The 22950-nt window shown below is 41.1% G+C and overlaps 1 protein-coding gene across 1 annotated transcript; it reads right to left on the reverse strand.

Annotated features, from left to right (window-relative positions):
- Positions 1-32: 32 nt before the first annotated feature.
- LOC117435370 (polypeptide N-acetylgalactosaminyltransferase 12) lies at positions 33-15509 on the reverse strand. Its single transcript, XM_034058465.3, has 10 exons — positions 14069-15509; positions 13640-13809; positions 12684-12873; positions 12217-12402; positions 11871-11988; positions 11405-11581; positions 6853-6984; positions 6500-6613; positions 5330-5485; positions 33-3690 (listed from the first exon to the last, which is right to left on the reverse strand). The coding sequence occupies exons 1-10, from the start codon at positions 14431-14433 to the stop codon at positions 3553-3555; spliced, it is 1746 nt and encodes a 581-aa protein (XP_033914356.1). The 5' UTR covers positions 14434-15509; the 3' UTR covers positions 33-3552.
- Positions 15510-22950: the final 7441 nt, after the last annotated feature.

Raw genomic sequence — 22950 nt, forward strand, 5'->3', positions numbered from 1 at the left:
AAATAAAATAAACAAAATGAAGACAAAACAACTTTTCAGATGGTTTACTTTATTTATTTTATTCAAGTTTAAAAATTAAATTATAGTCTTTGTAAAAACCACCCAATCTACTGTTTGGAAGAAAATAAAATCTGTAATTATTTTAGTCTTTGCATGTATTACCCAATAAAAATATAATTTCAGATATTAAAAAAAAAATCTAGTTAAGCTGAAATACTTCATATTTGTTAAGGCCACTTTAAAACACAAAACTATAAACATCACAGCGAAACGGCTTCAAATCACACTTGAGTTTCCTGTTTGCTTCTCGAGTCAAGTGTCCTCACTTAAATATAGTGCCAGGATTAGTTAAGAAGCATTACTTTCAGCTGGAGGAGTGTTTTGTAGAAGAAAAGATAACAGTGTAGAAAACAGACCCTTCAGATACAAACTCAAGTTCACATTACATCAAACAAAAGCACAGATTCAAAAGCAACAAATGATTGCTATAGTGCAAAAAAACATACTTCAAATGCTCAACAAGTATATTTTAAATTACTTAAATACCGTCACCTATTTATCTCCCACTTTTCCCCTGCAATATATCAGGTTTAAAGGTTTTAGGATGCCGGTATTTACATCTGCAACAGGCATTTTATCTCTGTAATATATATATATATATATATTATATATATATATATATATATATATATTTATTTTATGTTGAGAACTAGATGTCATGATTTTAGAGACGCTTATGGACACTTCATCTGTGTGCATGATTAACAAGTTTTATCATCGAAATACATCTGATCTGATGTGAAATGTAGTCAAAAACAATCACGGGCAGTGACAGATTCATTTTGCCAATATACAGCTTCACAAATATCACATAAAAATAACCCATTAATTCTCCTGAAAGGCGCATCCAGTAAAGGCGCTCCTTGTGGAGTGCAGGATGCGCCCTATAGCCTGGAGGTCGCCGGTTCGAGTCCAGGCTATTACACTGCCGACTGTGGACGTGAGCTCCTAGGGGGCAGCGCACAATTGACCAAGCGCCACCCAGGGGGGAGGGCTTAGGTTGGCCAGGGTGTCCTCAGCTCAGCACGCACCAGTGACCCCTGTAGACTGGCCGGGCACCTGAGGGCTTGCCTGTAAGCTGCGTTGTCCTGACACTGTAGCTCTGGGCTGGCTGCATGGCTGGCCTACAGAGCGAAAAGCGGTAGGCTGACGGCACACGCTTCGGAGGACAAGTCAGCGCAGGGGTGGTAGCGGTGGGCTGAGCCTAAATACAATGGGCATTTCAAATTGGGACGAATAAATTAAAAAAAAAAAAAAAAAAACAACAACAACATTAAGATTGCATGGTGGCCACACAGGACATTTAATACACAATTCATAATGTTACACCCTTTAACAACTCAACCATATTTTGGTGGTCAGGAAACACAGATCTCTTAATTATACTTAATGTATTTTTTTAGGCACATTGATGATGTTCAATAGAAGTCTCTTTTTTTTTACCTCCTTGTGGCTCTGTCCCACCAAACTGAATAAATGACAACTGGAAATGTCCTGTGAAAACGATAATTAGACAGTATAGTATTCTAATACAATTCATAAATGGAAGGGTACACCTAAGAATTATTCCACACCATTCAGACCAGATACCTTTACAAACAAATGATAAATTACTCAAATTCTTATTATTACTATCATCACCATCATCAACCTGTGGCTCAAACAACTCCTTTTTCAGGTGTTCAAGCTTCGATTCTCCTTAAATGAACCTACCGAGAACCTCCACTCTGTGTTTGTATTAAGTAGGGGTCAGCTGGGGTCTGTGACATCACAGAATAGAGATGAGGTGAAGACAGGGTTCTCCAACCCTGGTCCTGGACAGCTCCAATTCTGCATGTCTTATGCTGACTAATTAAGCCAATAATTGGTCCAATTAAGTAATTGAGAAATTGGTTGGAATGAAAACCAGAAGACCCCGTGGCTCTCTAGGACCAGGGTTAGAGACCCCTGGGTCAAGATAACAGGAGACCTGGAAAGTGCAATTACAAAACTCTTCAGTTAAAACTCATGTGGAGTAGTATAGCAGCAACTATATATTTATCTAGGTCACTTAGGCCCAATTGGTGTGTATCACCTCCCCAAAAATAGCAGTGACAGCACAACATAAGGGCAGGAAAATAAGATGGCCTATTCAATACAGTCTGTCACAAAATGACACACTGGGGCCCAATCTTTGGTTCTTTTTTTAACCAAATGCTTTTAATGTGAACTGCTCCTAAAAACAGCAGGAAAGCACAACTAGTGCCAAACTTTCCAATGGAGGAAACAGAACAGAAATTGGACCCAGTACAGTAGCAAGTAAATAATAAAGTTCACACTAATTATTTTTACAAATTAGAAGTGCCCGTGATAGGGGCTGGACTGACAGCACAGAAGATTTGCATACAGATTCGACTCTTTCAAAAGGCATTTTCCATAAGATTTGCTCCTCTAAGATAATGCTACGATTCCTGATATTAACAGCTGTTTTGTAGACATTGCTGGAGATTAGTGCGAGACCATTATACCCTATTCCCAACCCCAAAATCAGTTACTTGAAAATGAATTGCACTTGCTATCAACATAACTAGCAGAACTAGCTCTGCTGAAGATAAATACTCCATATCCTTTTACAAATTCAGCAAGCCGTACAGCACCTCTTTTCTGTTTCAGGATAATCAGTATAAAAGGATGTGGCTCCCTACTTTAAACAAACGAACGAGCTAAACGTGCACATTCGTAAGCACAATACATTGAGCAGAATGGGAATAAAAAGTAGGTTCTGGTTCTGTTTACCCAGGAGGTATATTCTTTAGTGACACACAATTGTAAACGCAGTTTGAGCCATGACTCTCCAACTGACTGAAGTGTAACATAACAAACCAAACCAAAAAAAAAAAAAAAAAGCAGCAAGAAGTGTCCAACTACTCTGTATTATTACCGTTCCAATGTAATATATTAAGTGAAGTTTGAATTAAACAGCAAATGTTTTTCAGTTGGGTAGAATTCAATCTATTAACCAATTACAACCGAGTTTTGTTCAAAACATTTGTCATTGAATGACACAGGTTTCTTTTAGTATAACTAAATATACTGCCATGGGTGTTTTATAGTTCTGGATGAACTACCCACATTCTTACATGTACTCTTGGTTCAAATACGGTGAGCCCCACATTACAAACCAAATATCATTATTTAGAACAGTGCTCATAACCTTGGTGACACTATCGCTGGGATGCCTTTGAAATGAGTGAATTTTGAAAGGACTGCTCAATATGAATATATCTCCAGTTTACAAGCTGATTTTTAAATAGAAAAGGTTTAAAGCAGTATCATGTCTACATGTCTCCTGACAAACTAGGGTTTTTTATATATCCACAAATAAGATACGATAATGAAAAATGTGTAAAAATATCTAACAAAGACTGTAGCTGCCATTTCATGTACACAAACCAAACAGCATTAGGATGTAGCTCCTCTGAGCACACATTTGTTTGTAAGGAGGAGTTCTTGTTATGTTCTCTCCTGGAAAAACCATTTCTGCAAGTCGGAATCCGTGCAGGGCTTCAACACAGGAGCCGGGCTACCTTTGTATGACTCATCGACAGCTTGCAGGCACTTCTTGGTCTGGACATGGTAGAAGGTGCTATCCTAAAAGCAATAAATAAAGGAGATTTCAAAACACATACTTCATATTTATATATATATAGCTCTAGTCAGGATGGCCCGGGGCTCTATCACCGCTTTTGGGTCGGTGCGCCAAGAAAGTCTCAGAGTCAATACTTATATTTTAGCACGGTTTGCGCACTTTTATTAATTTGCAGATTTTTTTTTTAAACCAGGTAAGGTTAACTCCTTTTACCCTGTAAAATAAAACCATATAACTTAAAGAACACCTTTCTTTGCTTAAGTTTGTTTTTCTCCAGGAACCATACCAGACCTCCTTTACCCAACAACCCCAAACAAACATTTCTTCCTTTTATACCATGTGGTATCAGCTTAATGAGCTGCACTTGTGTTCAATTGTTTGCAAACTGCCCTCCATTTTGACTCCCAACCTCCCATGTGGGTCCCAAAATGGCTGCCAGCAACCACTCACCACCACCCTAAAACCCCTACATTATGGTACCGCAGGTACACCCCATCACAAATTATATATATATATGTTATGGACCGATGCCGATGCCCGGGCAATTCACAAAGTGTCCGGCTGCGGTGGGCAGATGCTGAATTAGCATCGAATTTGATGTCATTTCGGCATCTGCCCAGGCGAAGAAAGATTTCTAACAGATACAGTATACAGTATACCCCAATTACTCTAACCTCTATATCTAACCCATGATGAAAATAACCTTGTGCACTGATATTTTGTTGAGTACCATTGCTCTAAACTAGCATTGTCAGAAAGTATTTAAGTTATTTAAATAAACATGGCAATGGATGGCTCGATGGTGGTGCACTTTTGTGCTTAAAGGCAACAGATGCAATTCACTCTCTATTAGTAGTATACTGTATCTGCTAAAAATGTTTCTTCGCAATCAGCCCGGCTGGCTGTGGGCAGTTGACGAAACGACATAAAATTCGATGCTAATTCAGCATCTGCCCACCGCAGCTGGGCACTTCGGTCCGTAACATATATACACACACACATACACAGTTTAGCATTTATAGGCAACATTTATTTTGACACAATTTCTTATCAACCGCTTTTGTTATTTTTTGTTTATCTTTAGGGGCCAATTTCTTATTATTTTGTTGTGTTGTTCATTACATTTGTCATGGTATTCTGAACATAAGCGTTATTACATGACATGGCTTTAAAACTAGCTGTGAAGTGTTCCTTCACATAGAACTTATAAACACAAAAGTAACACTACAACCAATGTTTATAACAGACAAAACACCCCAAGATTGTGATACATTTCTTTTATTCACATTTAAAATGAATGTTACCCACAGGGTAAGCATACATTATCCCTACAGCTATGAAGTACTCCCTGACAATATTTTTACATTCATATGCGTAACCAGGCAACCTCTTGTAAAAATAACTGAGAATCTCCAATTACAAGTACAATGCAAAGCAGCCCACAGAGACAACTACTGTATCACTGCACAAGAGGCCTCATCAAAACCCCTGTTTACTTTAATTTAGTGGGACCATCAATATCAATATATAAATCTTTAGGTCAATAATCTGCTGGTGAGCAAAAATATATACCATAAACCTTACTGGAAACATTTACAGTCCCCTCTCCCAAGGCCCTGCACATTCAAGTGGGTTCCTCACCTCTCTTAAGATAAACTTCTGATCCTCGGGGACATCCTGCTCAGCTGTTCTGCACAGTTGCATTGTCAAGTAATCTGTCCCAGAATTCACTGCGATACAGCCGGCTGGCTCCCGGGTGTTGTACCGGATCTCGTTGTAAGTCGAGTATTCAAAGAACTGTCGAGGGATAAAGAAATACAGTAGATCTGAAATGTTGTGTCGGATCTCGTAAGTCAAGTATTCAAAGAACTGTCGAAGGATAAAGAAATACAGTAGATCTGAAATGTTGTGTCGGATCTCGTAAGTCGAGTATTCAACAAACTGCCAAGGGATAAAGAAATACAGTAGATCTGAAATGTTGTGTCGGATCTCGTAAGTCGAGTATTCAACAAACTGCCAAGGGATAAAGAAATACAGTAGATCTGAAATGGTGTGTCGGATCTCATAAGTCAAGTATTCAACGAACTGTTGAGGGATAAAGAAATACAGTAGATCTGAAATGTTGTGTCGGATCTCGTAAGTCAAGTATTCAATGAACTGTCGAGGGATAAAGAAATACAGTAGATCTGAAATGTGTCGGATCTCGTAAGTCAAGTATTCAATGAACTGTCGAGGGATAAAGAAATACAGTAGATCTGAAATGTTGTGTCGGATCTCATAAGTCAAGTATTCAACGAACTGTCGAGGTATAAAGGAATAGTTCTGAAACGTTTTCCTGAGAAACGCTTTTCTCTTTGTTTCTTTCACACATGCAACAATGGGAAACTCAGAATAGTGTTGGTAGATGGTGGCTTACTTGTAGTTAAGTAAGTCACGTGTGAATTTAGGCGCACATGCTGCAGAGATAATTTCATTACAATAAACCAACACCTCCTTCATCTTTATACTTCTTATTTAAAGGTAGAAATAGTATGTTTTGTTTTTTTTAAATGTATTATATTATTTTCTTGTTTGGTTTCACATTCAGTATGTCCATGTCTTATCACATTCTAGCAACTACATTTACAATGGTAATATGCTACATTAGCAATCACCAGTTACCAAGTTTGCAACTCTGTCCTCCATGTGAATTGGGTTTCCTCAACCTAGTCCATCACCATGCTGCTCCTCTCCTCTCTTCACTGCTTCAGTGTCACCTCCCTGAACTGAACACACACCACCAGCCACTGAGATCCGGTGATTAACACTCACCTGGTTCTGACCCATGCCATGACAAGGATACAGGATAACTCTCTGACCAGCAATGTTGTGCTCATCAGGTGGGTTATAGTCAAAGCAATAATTGGCCATCCCTTTGTTCTTCAGCTAAAGAGAAAAAAAAACATCTGCAATTTACCATTACAGATATTTCTGGGTTTTTGAGAGCATGACTTTTTACACCATTTTTTGTTTTTTTGTTTTTTGTCTACAGTTAAAAGAATAATACCAGTATCTGGGTAGTTTTTCCATTAGGGTACATGTATGGAAGGTGTTCAATTAGCTGCACATAAATACTCTCCATGGACTTTGGAACTGGAAGAAGATATACATAATTGCACACCTACCATGCCAAAAAATCCTGGTCGGTCTTGTGGTACGTGGATATCTGGGTAAATATTTTCTAAGTACCACTTAAAATCTTTACATCCAAGTTTCTCTTTGAGTTTTTTTCTCTCGGTTACATCCCCGAACGGCTCCTAAAAAAAATGTAATTTAAATTAATTAAATAAATAAATAAATAAGAAAAAATAAATGTTTATTTGACCGTGACAAATGGATGGCTATGCTATGCCTGACAAAACATTTCAGCTGTTGTTCCTCAAACATCAGCATCGTCTTTTGTTTCTAAATGGTAATTATGAATATGGCTAGTACCACATTTACTGCATAAAGTACCAATTATCTGTTTTTGTTAAATGCGGTAAAATATAATTTACAGTACTTTTTTTTTTAGTCGTTGCCAATTAGTTTTTATTATTTTCTCCCCAATTTTAAATGCCCAATTATTTTTAGGCTCAGCTCACCGCTACCACCCCTGCGCTGACTCGGGAGGGGCGAAGATGAACACACGCTGTCCTCCGAAGCGTGTGCCGTCAGCCACCCGCTTCTTTACACTCTGCAGACTCACCGTGCAGCCGCCTCAGAGCTACAGCGTCGGAGGACAATGTAGCTCTGGGCAGCTTACAGGCAAGCCCGCAGGCGCCCGGCCAGGCTACAGGGGTCACTGGTGCGCGGTGAGCCGAGGACACCCTGGCCGACCTAACCCTCCCTCCCCCCGGATGACGCTCGGCCAATGGAGCGCCGCCCCCTGGGAGTTCCCGTCCACGGTCGGCTGTGGAATAGCCTGGACTCGAACCGGCAACGTCCAGGCTATAGAGCTCACAGTTCTCGTTTGTACCCCGCTTCTGTTTATGAATTATGAATCTAGTTTCCTAGCCTTTGTTTCAGTGTTGATAGTGGGTGGTTTCTAACCAACTTCTTGGTTTACATCCTTATTTAAATACATTTAAAAAGCAGTACTTTGCTATGGTGGATTGTGAAGTTCATTAGAAGTGATTTTGCATTTTCACATCATTTCTTTATCTATAAAGGTTTAACCAATTTTGTGTGCAGGTCCTTTTATTTCATCATACCATACATTATGAAATTGGTTACTTTAAAGCTTACGAGGGTAAATTCAATCAGACCCCGGCATGGGAAGTAAGTTTCTAGGGCGATGTTTACAAACTTCCCAACTGAACTTCTCTCCAAGTTGATCAACTCAACTTTGCAAAAAATCCCAGAGAAAATAAACAAGTTAGACTCCTACAAAAATGAAACCAATTACATTAAAAAAAAAAAACCATATAACACTGATGACACGGGCAGAGAGGCATACAGGCATGCATGCACGTATATTTACAATAGCGACGCACCTTATAGCAGTAGTCAGTAACTCTCCACCTTCTCCCCATCCACACCCAGCAAACACTGCGGCAGACATAACAGACAGATAGACAGAAAAGATAGACAGATATATAGAACAGATAGACGGACAGATATATAGAACAGATAGACGGACAGATATATAGAACAGATAGAACAGACAGATAGAGACAGATAGACAGACAGACAGACAGATAGATAGATAGATACAGGTATTCTGTTACAAAAACCTTAATGCAGAACCTCTCATAGTCAGGCATGAAAAATCTGCAACCCAGAATTATATTTTACCAACTTAATAAACAAACATGTAAGCAGGAACAGATCGTGGACGTGCTTTGTTCATTTAATAGAGACGTCTTGGATCAAAATGTGTCTACATCAGAGATCAGAGGCAAGTCACCCTTCCATTGGGCTACCGTGTTAGTCAGAAATCAGGATACTGTACACAGCATTGAGAAAAAAAACATGCACAACACTGGTCTGTTCTTCTACTCCCAAACCACCCCCAATCAGCATATGTTTTACTTCGCTGAACTTTCCTGATCTTCTGTGTAACTCCCTGCTACTCCTAAGGTTGATCGACTGCGGGAAGTTAGTACTGAGAGGTTTAAGGGAAGTTAAAAGTGGGATGTTTCAGTGCTATGCTGCAGGGAAGTCAGTTTCATCCACTTGCCCCCAAAATCTCCCTAGGACAGCCTCTACTACAATATCTAAATTACCCCTGCAGTTCTATTAGGGGCCACAAGGGGACCTCACAGTCACATGGCTGAAAGCATCAGCAGCTGTAATACATGAACAGTGAAACGTTTCTGAAGTAGGTGAAACCCTGCCTAAAATGATATCAAAACGATTGCCCTTGGTGTCCTAGACAGATTTGTTACATTCCACAGACTTCCCTTAGACGATTACCTATGTTTTATAAACCGGCACAATCTCCCTCTTCAAACAGCATATTGTACTCGTTGAACGTTCTGTATTTGTTGCCAAATAAGCCTACCTTTTGGGAGCCAAATGCCCCATTTAACAAGCCAAGTGTAGACTTGTAATATTCAGCATTGCCATGCACTTACTGAATTATATTTTAAAAAGGCTGTTACAGCAAAACTGTTCTCGTTATAAAGTATTAAGAAACTTTATAAGAATAGGAAAAATCATTTGCAATATTGTCTACCTCTTTAATGGTCAGATATAACAAGTACACAGATTTAACTAATAAATCTACTCTGTGTAACACCAACTCTGCATATACAGGAGTGTATATACGAGTGTGTTTCTTCCATCCTCATGCTGATTCGAAACTTCAGTCTCACCTGCAAGTAGTTACTGACACACAGTGAAATTGTAATCTTTTCTTACAGGGCAAGTAGCTTCAATGAATGACATTTAAAGTTACTTGCCCTTGAAAATCCAATATACAGCTTGCAACATAAACACTGGTAAAAAAAAGACCCTTTATAGACACATCTGTATCCAAACACCACTGTCTGATCCAGTTTTAATGTTATGTCTCCTTTTATTAAATATTTTTTTGATTTTTTTTTAATGTTTTTAAAAATGTTGTTTTTATTATAGTCCATAGCTGGTCTATTTATTCTTATTTTAAATTAAACTCATGAAAAAAATATATTCTTATTAATTTAGGATGCACCACATGGTAATTATGCTTTATTATAAATATTTAAAATAGTGCTTCAAGAGTGTTTGCTCGTAAGAAATTAAATTCAAACAAAAAATATTTGAGTCTGTTCAAGAGTATTCAACCAGTAGGTGGCAGTATGACAACGTAAATCAAAAGAAGGACAGCAGGCCTACAGTATGTCTTCAGGCTGTCATCCAGTGGCATAATCAATCATCATTCATCATAAGGGCTTACTGGCTATTACTACTTGGATAATACTGACTGAAAACTGTGGCTAGATTATTATTAAAATATATATATATATTTTTTATATATTATATATATATATATACATTATTAACGAATATATGTTTATAGGCATTAGGGAAGCCACATCAGTACTAGTCTAATCGTTTTCTTTATTTTATAGTTTGCATATTCGTAACTGTTTGGTCAAAGAGTCACAAATAGTCTACTGCATTAAGACTTGGTTTTGTTCAGGTACAATGCATGTTTTCATAGATCACAAAATAAAACGTGAAGATTATAATCGAATGGATTCAGTGTGAGTAATAAAACGTGAAGATTATAATCGAATGGATTCAGTGTGAGTAATAAAACATGAAGATTATAATCGAATGGATTCTGGTTGGTGTGAATAAGATTCGATCAACGTTGCTGCCGGTTCACAAAGTGAAAGTGAAGCAGTTTCAGTGGCAATGATTATTAGAAGTGATTTGGTATGGTGGAAAAGACAAGTATCGTATTCCTTTGAATTTAAGACGTACTTTTTTAACCACTTTTTGCTTCTCAAAAGTAGCCTGCGTCTTAAATTTGAAAACAGTATAGTGATGTAAGTATTAAAATCACCAACAAAAGATGTGACTACCCGAGTATACAAACAGCACGTGACTGACTGCCAAGAAAAGACAAGCCATGCTTCCTGAGGAATTCCAAGAGAAAAGTTTACAATTTCAGCATTTCTAACAAACAGTACCAGCCTGGACGGATTGGAAATGCTGATCAGACCCCCATATTTCTCGACATGCCAAGCAGTACCACAGTTCAATGCTGTTGTGGTTGATGGGTTACATGTTGCCTGATGCTGTGGAGTGTCGAGACGTGCTTGCTGTTGCCAGGATGTGTGATGCTGTAAGTGAGTGGTGGTGTGTGTGCGACAGAGAGTATTATATACACTTAAGTATTATACAGTGCGCAGCATGATAAATGAGCTCCATGGTTAATCTACAACAACACTGTTTCGTCTCAGTTTTGTACAACAGCGTAATTGAGGTTGTATCTTTGTAAATGAATATTTATTTGACGTTTTATTTTTTTCTTCTACTTGAGTGTGGTAAATTTGGGCTGCGTCTTAAATGCGAAGGAATACGGTACCTTTTTTTGAGGAATGACCCCCTCTTTCACACCGACTGCTTCTTCAGATGCTGGCAGGCCAACATTAACTTTAATTTTAAATGTGTTTATGACACATGAACCAGCAATGCGTGTGCAGAGCACTCGTTCCCAGGCTTCACTTGATGTTTAGATAGAGCAAGAACATGAAGACCTACCAGGCGGGCGTGGGGGTTCCTGTGGTAATAGAGCTCTTTGTAAGAACCCATCCACACCTCTGCAGCGCGGACACTGTTAGCCAAAGCCTTGCTCCGGGAATATGGGGCTTGTTTGGGGAACACATGGCCTACATGAGAGCATGGATGAATCTCCAAGCTTCCACCACACTGCCAGATCTGTAACGAAAAAAAAAGAAGTGTCACAAATATACTGAAGGACTGCACTCGAGACAAGTGTATTTAGTTTTCAAATCTATCTATTTAACCAGGATAGAACCCTTTGAGATATACATCTCACTTTCTAGGGAGTCCTGGCAAAAAGTTGCAGATGTTAATATGAGCAGTAAACTAAGAACATGAGTGTGTGTGGTTGACAGTCTTAGAAAGGACCACACGCTGGTCCTGCATTTAAACATTTTTTTTTTTTTTTTTTTTGCTGGCAGTAAATTGATTTGAGCTAGCTTACCCTGAAAGAGAATTCCAGGTTCTCTCCTCCCCAGACTTCCATTCCTGTATCGTAGGTACCCAGATACTCAAAATACTTCTTACTGACGGCAAACAAGCCTCCAGCCATAGTTGGAGACCTGAAAATTGAAAAATGTAAATAGATGAATAATCAAAACAAAAAGAACACTTTCATTACCAGCTTTGATATAAATCTTGCTTGGTCTCAAGCATGATATGAAGTGCCTACACTGTATTTCCGATTCAGTAAGAAAGATTTATTAAAATTGGGATAACCAGGTTTTTTTAAGTGCTCTACCTTAGTATATTTTCCTTCTGCACATGTTTTCAGACCACTGGTTACAAACCTGATGACATCAATGGGGGATCTTCTTAGTTTCTGCTCACGTTCTGGGACCACATGCCAGGTGAAGACCAGCCTCCAGTCAAACCCTCCAATCTGGGGCTCCCCAGGGTTCCCCAGGTACTGGAAGGTATTCCAGTCAATCACATCGATCACTGGGCACACCACTGCCGTCTCTTCTTCCTTTATTCTAGGAAAAAAAGAAGCAAAAAGATGATTTGAATTATAATTATATATATATATATATTACACACACACACACAGTATATTTTACCCCAGGTCTAAATGTGAGGCAACTTACTCCCAACTACCAGGCTCAGATTTTTAAGTTTTTGCTACAATGCTTCTTTATCTTTTGTAGCCATCACCTATAAAGCCCTTTCTGCTTAGTGTTCCCTATTAGATTAGACAGGATACGGGCAGCCACACCAGTGAACAATGCTATGTGCCCTAAGAGTATACCAGTCTTACCTCTCAAGCAGCGGCTCCAACCAGCCTTCGTGAGACTCACAGTGACAGTCTAGGAACGTCAACACATCCCCCGTCGCTATTGAAGCGCCTAGCAACCGAGCTCTGACCAGCCCTTCTCTCTTCCTTGCTCGAACAAGACGCACTTTCCTCAGGGAGGAAATGTATTCTTCTAGAGGCTGCTTTAAATGTTCTGTACAGATGTATGACAAAAATAAAAAATAAGGACGACTAGCTATAAGGTCCCACTGCAACCAGTGCCTGCAAATACCTGCTCCTGGTATAGCAGTGCTGGCACAGCCATTGTTGAAAATACAACACATGTATTTCAGGTTTACTCTCAAGGGTGCCGATGCCTTTCCTCTCCCTCTGGAAAACAATACCCCCAAGTCTGGACAATGGAGATATGGAAACATGACCCAAACTTATTTGAGGCCTTTCAGTTCCCACTGCTGCCACATGACCGGCTGCATGTTCTGATTCATTGGGATAGCTGTGCTCTGTGATATGTTGCAAGAGGGAGCCTTACAGTACTTGCAATCATATGCACTTTGGAGTCATGATGAAAATGTTGATGGTGGGTATATTATCAACAGTATGTACAGAATAAGAATTAGCCCCACAATTTGATAGTTTCAGTAACATACGCTAAATATACAAATTGACATTCTAATTGAATACGAGGTTCTCCAGATAAAGCAGAACCGCCACGTCCTATTGAACTGGTTCCAGGGATCCATCGGATATCTTATGTCAAGGGGACTTGTTATACTACGTTGCAGTTGCTTTATTAACTTCAGGACATTACAAATGAACAGCTTCAGGTAAAGGAGTGTGTCTAAACCACCAAAGTACAGTACTGCACATTAATCCCTCGCTTTCTTGTATGTGAACTTAGTGACTGATAGCATGTAAAAGGCAGTTTAGTGACCTGTAGTTAGTCCACAGAATTTCCTAACCTCTATCACTGTAGTCGTCGACCAGGATGACTTCCCTGAGCAGGATATCCGGAGAGGTCTCCAGCACACTGTGCACTGTGCGTAGCAAAGTGGACCAGGCTTCATTGTAAAATGCTATTACAACAGATGTAGTTGGCAGACTGCGATAATCATACTGTTTCTGTTTGCACCTGCAAGGTATAAGAGGAATTTCACATTAAAGACAGTGAAATGTGTTTCCTTTTCATAAAAATGCATGTCATTCAAGAAAAGCTTTATGTCGGAACCCCTAAAATGATTTGGCAGGACCCCCCAATTGGACATGATTATTAACATAGTTTTGTACGCGAACTATTTTCTAAACTATCCTGACACAACTAACCTAGAAATTACAGACCAAGATTTAAATTAAATAAAATTTAGAAAAAAAAAAAAAAAAAAAACACTTACAGAGGATTCCATCTCTCTGGCAACCTGCGGTGCAGCGATATCTTTTCGCTTACATAAATATTAATCTGATGCTTTTCAATGCTCTCCTGTTCTTTCTTTTTTTCCTCTCCTTCCAAGTTCAGTTTTACAGGTGTCCCCATCTCACCCAAGTTATTAAGGTCCAGTGGAGGTTTTTCGTACACCGTTTTTTTCAATCTCTCGAGTTCGTCTCCTTGAACCAAATGTTCCTTTCCATCTACACCCCTCTTCACAGCAGCACCCCCCAAGTCATTGACAGTATTCCTGTGAAAGATTATATACCCAATCGCAAACGCTGCGAGAAGCAATAGTAGTTTTGTTCTGTTCCTCCTTCCGTACATTATCATTGTCCTTACTGTTTAAGCACGTCTTGTTCCTAAACCATACAAACGTCGTTTTCCACAAAGTTAGTCCTCAAACTTGCTGAAAAGGCAAATAACCCTTTTCATATACTTATGTGCCGTTGGTCTTCCCTTAAAAAACAAATCTCTGTAATACAACTATGTTCAAAACTAGTAGCACATTTTATATTTTAAGCAAGATTTTTTTTTTAAAAAATGAATACATGAATTGATTTAAGTTTCTTAGTTGCTCTGGTGGTTCACTTTACATCATCGACGCTTCCCAGGAGTCTTGTTTTAAACGGTACGGTCTTAAATTCTGGTGAGGTAGAAACAGGATTTATCCGATTACATGAAATCCATGTCAGTTCAAAGAAAGTGCTCGGGTTACAGAGTATCAGTCCTAAGACAAACCCACTTTGTGCGCTGCCATTAACCTCCCTTCCTGTTTGTTCAATAATAAACAGTACCCGGTCGCTACAGAGAATCAGGATATAATGTCATAATCTGACGCCCACTCCGTATCAACAAACTTCTCCAGGAAGTCTGTGACCCGGGGAGTCGCTTCTTATTCTTGTTTTATTGTACTTTTTAAAAAAAATACAAATACAAATATAAAAAAACTCCACGTAACCTACCGACTGACAGAATAGCCAGGCCATTCAGAAGAATGATTAATTTTTTATTTTTTTTATTTTTTACATAAAGTTTTTTTCGTCTGTCTAAGCTGGCAACATATGTTGAAAACACATTTCCAAACGGCGACAGTTGTGTTCTGTTTGGTGTTAACCGTGGACTTGTATACAACAAATATATAGATGTTTCGCATTCACATGTACTTTCTTAACAAACAAAAATAAAAGTTTGATGGTAAAGTCTGACTGCATCCGGGTACGCTGCAGGTAGGGCCGAAGACGCATCACGTGACTGTGCTGAGTTGTGTTTCAAATAAATGCGATTTTTTTTTTCTTGTACCTGCAAAAAAAATACATATTTTAATTGTCTCTGAGGTGGACTTTGCTACTTTATTTATTTATTTATTTATTTTTACAGCTGATTCTATAATTATCGGTATATATGTGTTTTCCGATGTACTGGGTTTCCGAGCTGAAACGACTGGTCAAGGCAGTGCCGCCCATAAATGGTTTTTTTAATAAAGGTGGTGTTAGGCTGAATTGTTGGGACTACATTTTAAAACGGGGGGCGGGGAGTGAAAAACTATACAATAATAAATGCAGTTTACCTGCCATCCATGTGATGGCTGGAAAAGATGTTAAAACACCAAGGCTTTGAAATTATTATTTAAAATTAAAAGAGTGGCAACAATGTAAACAGATATTTCTGGTAAACCCCATTATGTATTTTATTTATGTATATCATCGTATGTTATTCACAAGAACTTCCTGTTGGCAACTGCTTGTTCAAAAACTTTTTTGTAGAGCTGTTCAGATACCTGGCTGGCAAGCACCAACTGTTGATACTCACTGCTGCTTCTGACACTCCCAAGGGAGACCAGGGGAAAAGACTCAGGCCCAGATTTATAAAAGGATTGCGCATGTTTTACGATAGTAAAACGGGCGCTTAGGGTTCTAAATTCTTGGATGGGATTTATAAAACACACGCAATGTCATAAACACGCAATTAAGACGTGATTTGATGGGGCAATGTCTCTGTTAGCTTTAGCCCTGATGCATATGTCATTCTATATGCATATGTCATTCTGGGTCCTTTCTGGTCCTTTCTGTAATACCGGTAACGTATTGTTTTGCAAAGTCCAATTGTCAATACATGTTTCATAGCTTACGTGACCAAACAAAAGACTGCAAATAGAGAATATAGAATCCATGTTAAAAAAAAGGGTTAATAGAAGCACCTAAAAAGACCTCCCCACAGTGGCAAAGCAAGGGTCTAACGAGAGCCTTTACTTAAGTGTAGGCATTATTATAAGAACGGTGGAAGAGATTAAGATAGAACGATATTCAGAGGCGCACGAAAGAAAAAGTCTCATATACAATGAGGGCTCATCCTCCACTGTTATTTTAGTAATGCCTACTGAATGTATTTTTTGTAATAGGTCATTCTGTTATTTAACAATTTTAACAATACTGGTTCAGGCAGTATTTTTAAATTCGAGTTGGAAAGAAAAAAAGGACAGATGGGACAAATGACGCAGTTAGTTTGTAGCTAGAGCCAGTGCAGTTTTTCGACCATATATACCGTACAGACATGCTTTAAAATCATACATAGAATAAGAAATACAGACACATATAAGAAATACGAGAGTTGCAACTGCATAACACTTTAAGAAGATATGAAGCTGTATGGAGTTATTGTCGCTGAACATATTGTTGTACAACAATGGAAGAATTATCCACCCGTTTGTCTGCCATAGATGTAAGTAAATAAAACTTATTGTTTGTGAAGTTTGAAAAGCCTATATGCCTGGAATTATTCTATATGAAATAAGAAGTTGAACTAATATGCGAAGCACAGTAACTGGATGATGCGTCGTAATGTATAAGCAACCTAGACTACAAACTCTGGAGTGGTACATTTGTTTATTAAGAAGCCACCACACATTCCATGTTTTATTCCTTTGTCCTGGTGATGTATTTCGAGCTTGTAACGCATCTTCATGTGTTACAAGTATTGCTTGCACCAAAATCTCCACTTCCATATTGGTAAATTTCAGTTTTTGCTTCTGAGCATCCTCATCACCATGGCTAGTACCAGGCTAAGGTCTCTGTGTGCCATTCATTTTCTTTTGGAATGTGTAGCCTACACACGCAGGATTGACCCAAACCCGCTATTTATTGTGAGAGGTGTGTAATTCTCTAGCGCTAATTGCGGTGAGGGGTAGTTAAATTGTTTGATTGCGGAATCGCCTGCTTCACCTAATTAGTCTTTTAAAATAGGTTGTTATTTTGACGCTAAGTGCGGCCGTACTGAACACGCACATTACGTGGCTTTTTGCGGTCGGTTTTTCCCTTTGTAAATGTGGGCCTCAGTGAGAGATGTATAAATGATTGTCCAAACAAGCTGGCTGTCTTGTGCAGTTGTTAAAAGAGTGGGCTGGCAAGTGCAAGGTTCCAAGTTGGTACCTGCTCCTGTGCATTGGGTTTCCCCCCTGTCCATGCCCACAACTGCATTAGAAACATCACAGCCTGCCAGACTGCTTCATTACAAAACACCATAAAGTACGAGTAAAGTAATTCAATTTTAAACCCAATTTCAAACAGGTTTGCTTTATGGCGAGATAGGGGTTAGTTATGTTATGAGATATATCTGCAGCTGAATGAAAATAAAGAGTAAGATATCCCTGTAAGAGGAATTGCTGGCAAACCTAGGCTTTCTACACCTGGAATCTCTGAGACAGTACCTGACAATCAAAGGCAATCTTAAAAAATGTTGTTTGAAGAAGGTGCTAAAATATTTATGAGTGGCAATGGTCTTTTAGTTCACTTTTTAGCCACTTTTTAGAGTTTTGAAATGTTTGCTGACGGCTGACAAGAACTATTATAAATCGCATGTAAGAAATCAGCCACTGTTCTGACAAAATTTGCCAGTACATCTTATATCCTGTGTACAGATGTCAGTGGTTTCGCCACAGCCAGGAACGAGTAGTCTCCTGGAGAGGCTGGAGGAGCTTGTCGCTGAACTGAGGGTCGGGAGCGAGTCAGGGATGGACATCGCGAGGGCCGAGAACAGCGCAGAGCGACCGTGAGGTAGCGGCTTTCATAAGAGAGACGGAGGTGGTGGCGGTGATGTCATTGAATGGCAGAGAGAGGCCTGATGCTGCAGGGCAGTGCTATGACGACGACAGAAGCGGAACAGCAGCGATGATGTCAGTAAGGGACGGAGAGGGGCCTGGCACTGCAGGGCAAAGCCTCTACAACAACAGTGAAAGGACCCACTAAAGCCACCCAAGTTCAACGTAAGGCCGATTGGGATGCTTTCAATGCTCATTTTGAATTAATTGCACAGTGGGGGGTTGGACTGAGGGGGAGAAGGCCCTCCAATTGGCAGTGAGCTTAACTGAGGAGGCCTTACCCTGTCTGTTAACCTTAACACTGGGACAAAGACTTGACTCTGGGGCATTAACGGGGGCATTGCGCTGCCATTTTGGGAGCAGCCTACAGCCCGGGCTGCTCCACAACGAGCTCCGCAGCTGAAGCAGCCCTCAGGAAACGACACGGGGTCCGCGTAAGTGGGACAGCGCGGGCCCCCTACCAGATCGCCAGCCTGCCTATCAAGAACCAACCACTGCATAGCCGGGGGAGTGAGGCTCCAATCACCCTCGAAGGATCTAACAGGGCCACATCGCCCTGCACAGCGCCGCTGCTGCAGCCACTGCCAGCTTGGGGAGCCCAGCAGTACAGCCAGGGGAGTGGGGCTCCACCCCCCCCAGAAGTAGCTGACAGCATGCCAGTTGTCGTGGTGAGGAGAACCACGGTAAGGGACTTCTTCCATGTCCCTGTCCATATTGAGGATGTCCCCTGCACTGCCCTGGTCGACCGTCACCCTGGTAAGGCCCAATGTCCTCCAACAGGCCACCCAGGGACCCATCCAGCTGGAGCCAACGACGGTGACCGTGGAGCTGGTGCCGATGAGAGGGAGGGGAATGATGGCCATCCTAGTGGATGATCGGATCGTCCACCATCCCATGTGGGTCGCTGCCATCCAGGATCCCTGTATCCTGGGCCTGGACTTCCTGCGCAGCACCGGTAGTCAGCTCGACCTCCAGATGGGGCTCCTGCGCTTCCAGGGGGTACCGGCTCTTGACATGGCCCAACTGGGTGAACCTGCTCGCCCCCCAGACGTCCAGCTCTTGTGGGGGACTGACCAGGGGCCGGCAGACTCCTGTGACCAGCTGCTGCTCAAGACCAGTACAGCCCGAGTCCAGGTCTGAGCCAGCACCACCCAGGGTCCAGCCAGCACAGCCAGTGTCCAACCAGCACAGCCAGGGTCTAGAGCCAAGCAAGTGAGCCCAACCCCCGCAGTGACCGCGCTGAGAGAACCAGCCTACAGCCCCAGCCAAGCCCCAGTCACCTGTCAGTGAAGACTCTGTCCTGGCAGCAGTTGCCGCTGTCTAGCGCCACAGCTGTGAGAGTAGCAGGCCCAGTTGCGGGATCTAATAGCGCTACAGTTTCACCACCCGAGCCGAGGAAGCGGGCCACACAAACCTGGTGCAACAGGACATTGACACAGGGGAGGCGGCGCCTGTCAAGCTGAGGCCCCCTCGATTACCTCTGGCCAGACAGGAGGAGGCAGAGAGAATACTGAGGGAAATGAGGGAGGTGGACCTAATCCAGCCGTCAGACAGCCTGGGCATAGCCAGTAGTGATGGTCTCAAAGAAGGATGGAGAGTGGTGGTTCTGTGTGGACTACAGGCACCTGAACGAGATCACACAGAAGGACTCGTACCACCTCCCCCACCGACGAGTTGCTGGACCTGGTAGCTGACTCTTCCTGGTTCTCCTCTCTGGACCTCAAGAGCAGATATTGGCAGGTAGCCCTCACTCCTGCAGCCTGACCCAAGACCGCCTTCTCCACGGGCAGGGGCCTCTGGCAGTTCAAGGTGGTGCCCTTTGGACTGTGTAACACTCCGGCCACCTTTGGAGAAGGTCCTGGGCATCATTCCCCTGTAGAGCTGCACCTTCCTGTGGCATCGGGTTGGCGGAGAGGGAATCAGCACCGAGCCAGCGAAGATCAGCCCTGTGATACTGACGTTCGTGGCCAACTTCGTCAGTATCACAGCCCCCCTGCACCAGCTGTTGTGCAAGGGAGAAACCCTAACCCTAACCCCATTCATCCTGGACACTGAGGCCAATAACAAGGGGATTGGTGTGGACCTCTCCCAGCCGGGGCCTGATGGAGAGAAGGTAGTGGTGTACTTCAACAAGGCGGCGCGCCACTACTATGTCAAATGGATGGGAGTTGCTGGAAGTAGTAGCGGCGGTCCTCCACTTCCGCCACTACCTTTGCGGGCTACCATTCACCATCTGGACTGACCATGGTGCCCTGCAGTGGTTGCTGACATTCCGGGAGCCGGAGGGACAGGTGGCCTGCTGGATCAAGCCTGCTGGATCAAGCACAGGGCTGGAGCTCGCCACGCAACCTTGACGCTCTGTCCCACCGCGCCTGCGCACAGGAGGGCTGCGACCACTGCCTGAAGCGGGAGGTCGGGGTAGGAGCTTGAGGGGGCAGGGCGGGGCGGGGCGGGGCGGGGCGGGACGGGTGGGGGGAGCACTTGCTGCAAACAATCTCTCACGCACAGCCAGCCCAGGTTATTAAGTTCAGGGTCCCCTTCGCGCGGCCAATGGGACTGCAGCCAGTCACAGATATGCATTTGCAGGAGAGCCCCCATGCATGACGGTGTGACTATGGGAGTGGTATTTAAGCCTGGCAGAGGTAGGGGCTGTGTGCAGATTGTGAGTTTGGAGCTGTGGGAGAGAACTTGTTTTGTTTTTGCCTGCTTGTCCCCCCCAGTCATTTAATTAAATTGTGGCTATGCTCATCTAACTCATGTTCGTTTTTGTTTGCTGCCTTTGTTTTACAGAACAACAAAGAACTGCTTGTTCTTTGCTCCTCGAGTAATAATACATTTGAGAACAGAATCCCTGCCTGGACTGCTTTCTTTACCTCCACGTTACAATATAATAAGAGACACACTACACAGAATGTATCAGCATCTTAGCAGGCACCTATTCAGCTTTTGCTGTGTTGTTTTTAAATTATTTGATATATCTGTTATATTATTGTTTGATCTTTTTATCATTAATGCCTTGCAACACTTTGATGAATAAGCATCAGGTAACATCCCCATTCCTTTTTTCAGGAAATGAGACTGTAAAACTAAAATGTAGAACTTCAGTTAATCTCACAGCTGATTAAACATAACTTTCTCATGTTTTCACTTTTTATTGACATTCATTGACTGTTTTTACTTCTTTTAACTTTAGTGTAATCTGTATAGTGTTTAGCAAAATAAAACATGACACATTGTATTTAAAAAAATGTAATTGTCATCATTCAAAAGGCACATTGAGCCAACTAGAAATTCCTAGACACATTATTGAAGCTTTTTAAAAACGTCATTTTCATGTTTTTTTTTCTTTATCAAAAATGCAAACACCTGTGCCCAATCAAATTGTTTTGCACAATGACTCACATTTTTTGTCCCAGCTAATTAGTCCACATGGAAGAAATCAGTACAGTTAACAAACTAATCATTGTGGAGTAGAATTCTTTCTTATTTTTAAAGAAACCCAGGAAGAACATTTAATTTGAGGTTGTCTTCCACAAACAGTGCTCAAGCCAGTGAGCAGACAAGCTCCCATTAAAACCCATAGGCCCATTTTCCCATCGGGTCCAAATGACCCACTCCACTGTAAAAATGTATGATGTGGGCAATTTACCCAGAGTGGAAAAACCAGGTGCATAATCACGTTATTATTAGTTTAATCACTGGTTCTTTATGGACACAGCCTTTCTTTCTGGCCAGTTAAGACGCTTTTTTGGATCTGCCTTGATCCTTTTGCCCATTAACTGAACAGCTCTGTAAAAAGAGTGCAAAGTGCACGTTGCTTCCGCTAGCTAGCTTATCTGCCCCCTATTTTACTGCATTTAATCCTGTACTTCAGAGTACTGTAATATGCCAAGTGTTTAATCTGTAGTATTTTGTATTTAATCATATCCTGATGTAACTATCACTGACACTGCTATCTGCTGTATTATTGAATTGTATTTTGTCACACTTGTACTTGCTTGAACCAGTCATTGTATTTATCTTGCTCTTAATTGTATTATTACTTGTACTGTGATACTTGAAATGTATTTGTTTACGATTGTAAGTCGCCCTGAATAAGGGCGTCTGCTAAGAAATAAATAATAATAATAACAGCTGTTAGCATGTTAAGGGACTGCAATGGGAATGTCAGCACAAGCCTGTATGGTTTCTGCTAGTAAATACAAGCAGGCAGTGCGCCAAACCCGTTGCAGAAACAATGTAATTTTGAGGTGGACTCAATCAAAGCATACACCACTGCTTTAGTGTTATTTCACTGGTGCTTTTCAGTCAAATATCCAAGCAGGGAAATGAACCCAGGGCTGGCTGTATTTGCAGTGCCTGGAGAAAAAGATGGCTGTGCTGTTTTACGAAATGTTATTTCACTATGGAGGCTTCTAGTGCATCACTTTCTATTAAAAACCCATGTGACTAACTTTTTCTGGGCAATATGGAGATTTATAGTTTTGTGTTTGCAGTAATCTAGTCTCAATATATCTTATTATACAACATAACATATAAAGGTTTACAGCCAGTAATTTGGATGGAGTTTTGCAGTTTCCTTACAGTTATACTATGCATTTACCATAGTATATCATAGTTTACATGTTTTTTTTAAATGTTTTACAATACTAGCCTATGATTTACCATGCTTTCACTGTCCTGTATTACATGTTGTTATGCTTTTACTGTGGTAAATTTATTAGGGTAGGGTTGACAAATCTTTTTGTATATTC

Source organism: Acipenser ruthenus, chromosome 3 (assembly GCF_902713425.1).
Source record: "Acipenser ruthenus chromosome 3, fAciRut3.2 maternal haplotype, whole genome shotgun sequence".
Lineage (NCBI taxonomy): Eukaryota > Metazoa > Chordata > Actinopteri > Acipenseriformes > Acipenseridae > Acipenser > Acipenser ruthenus.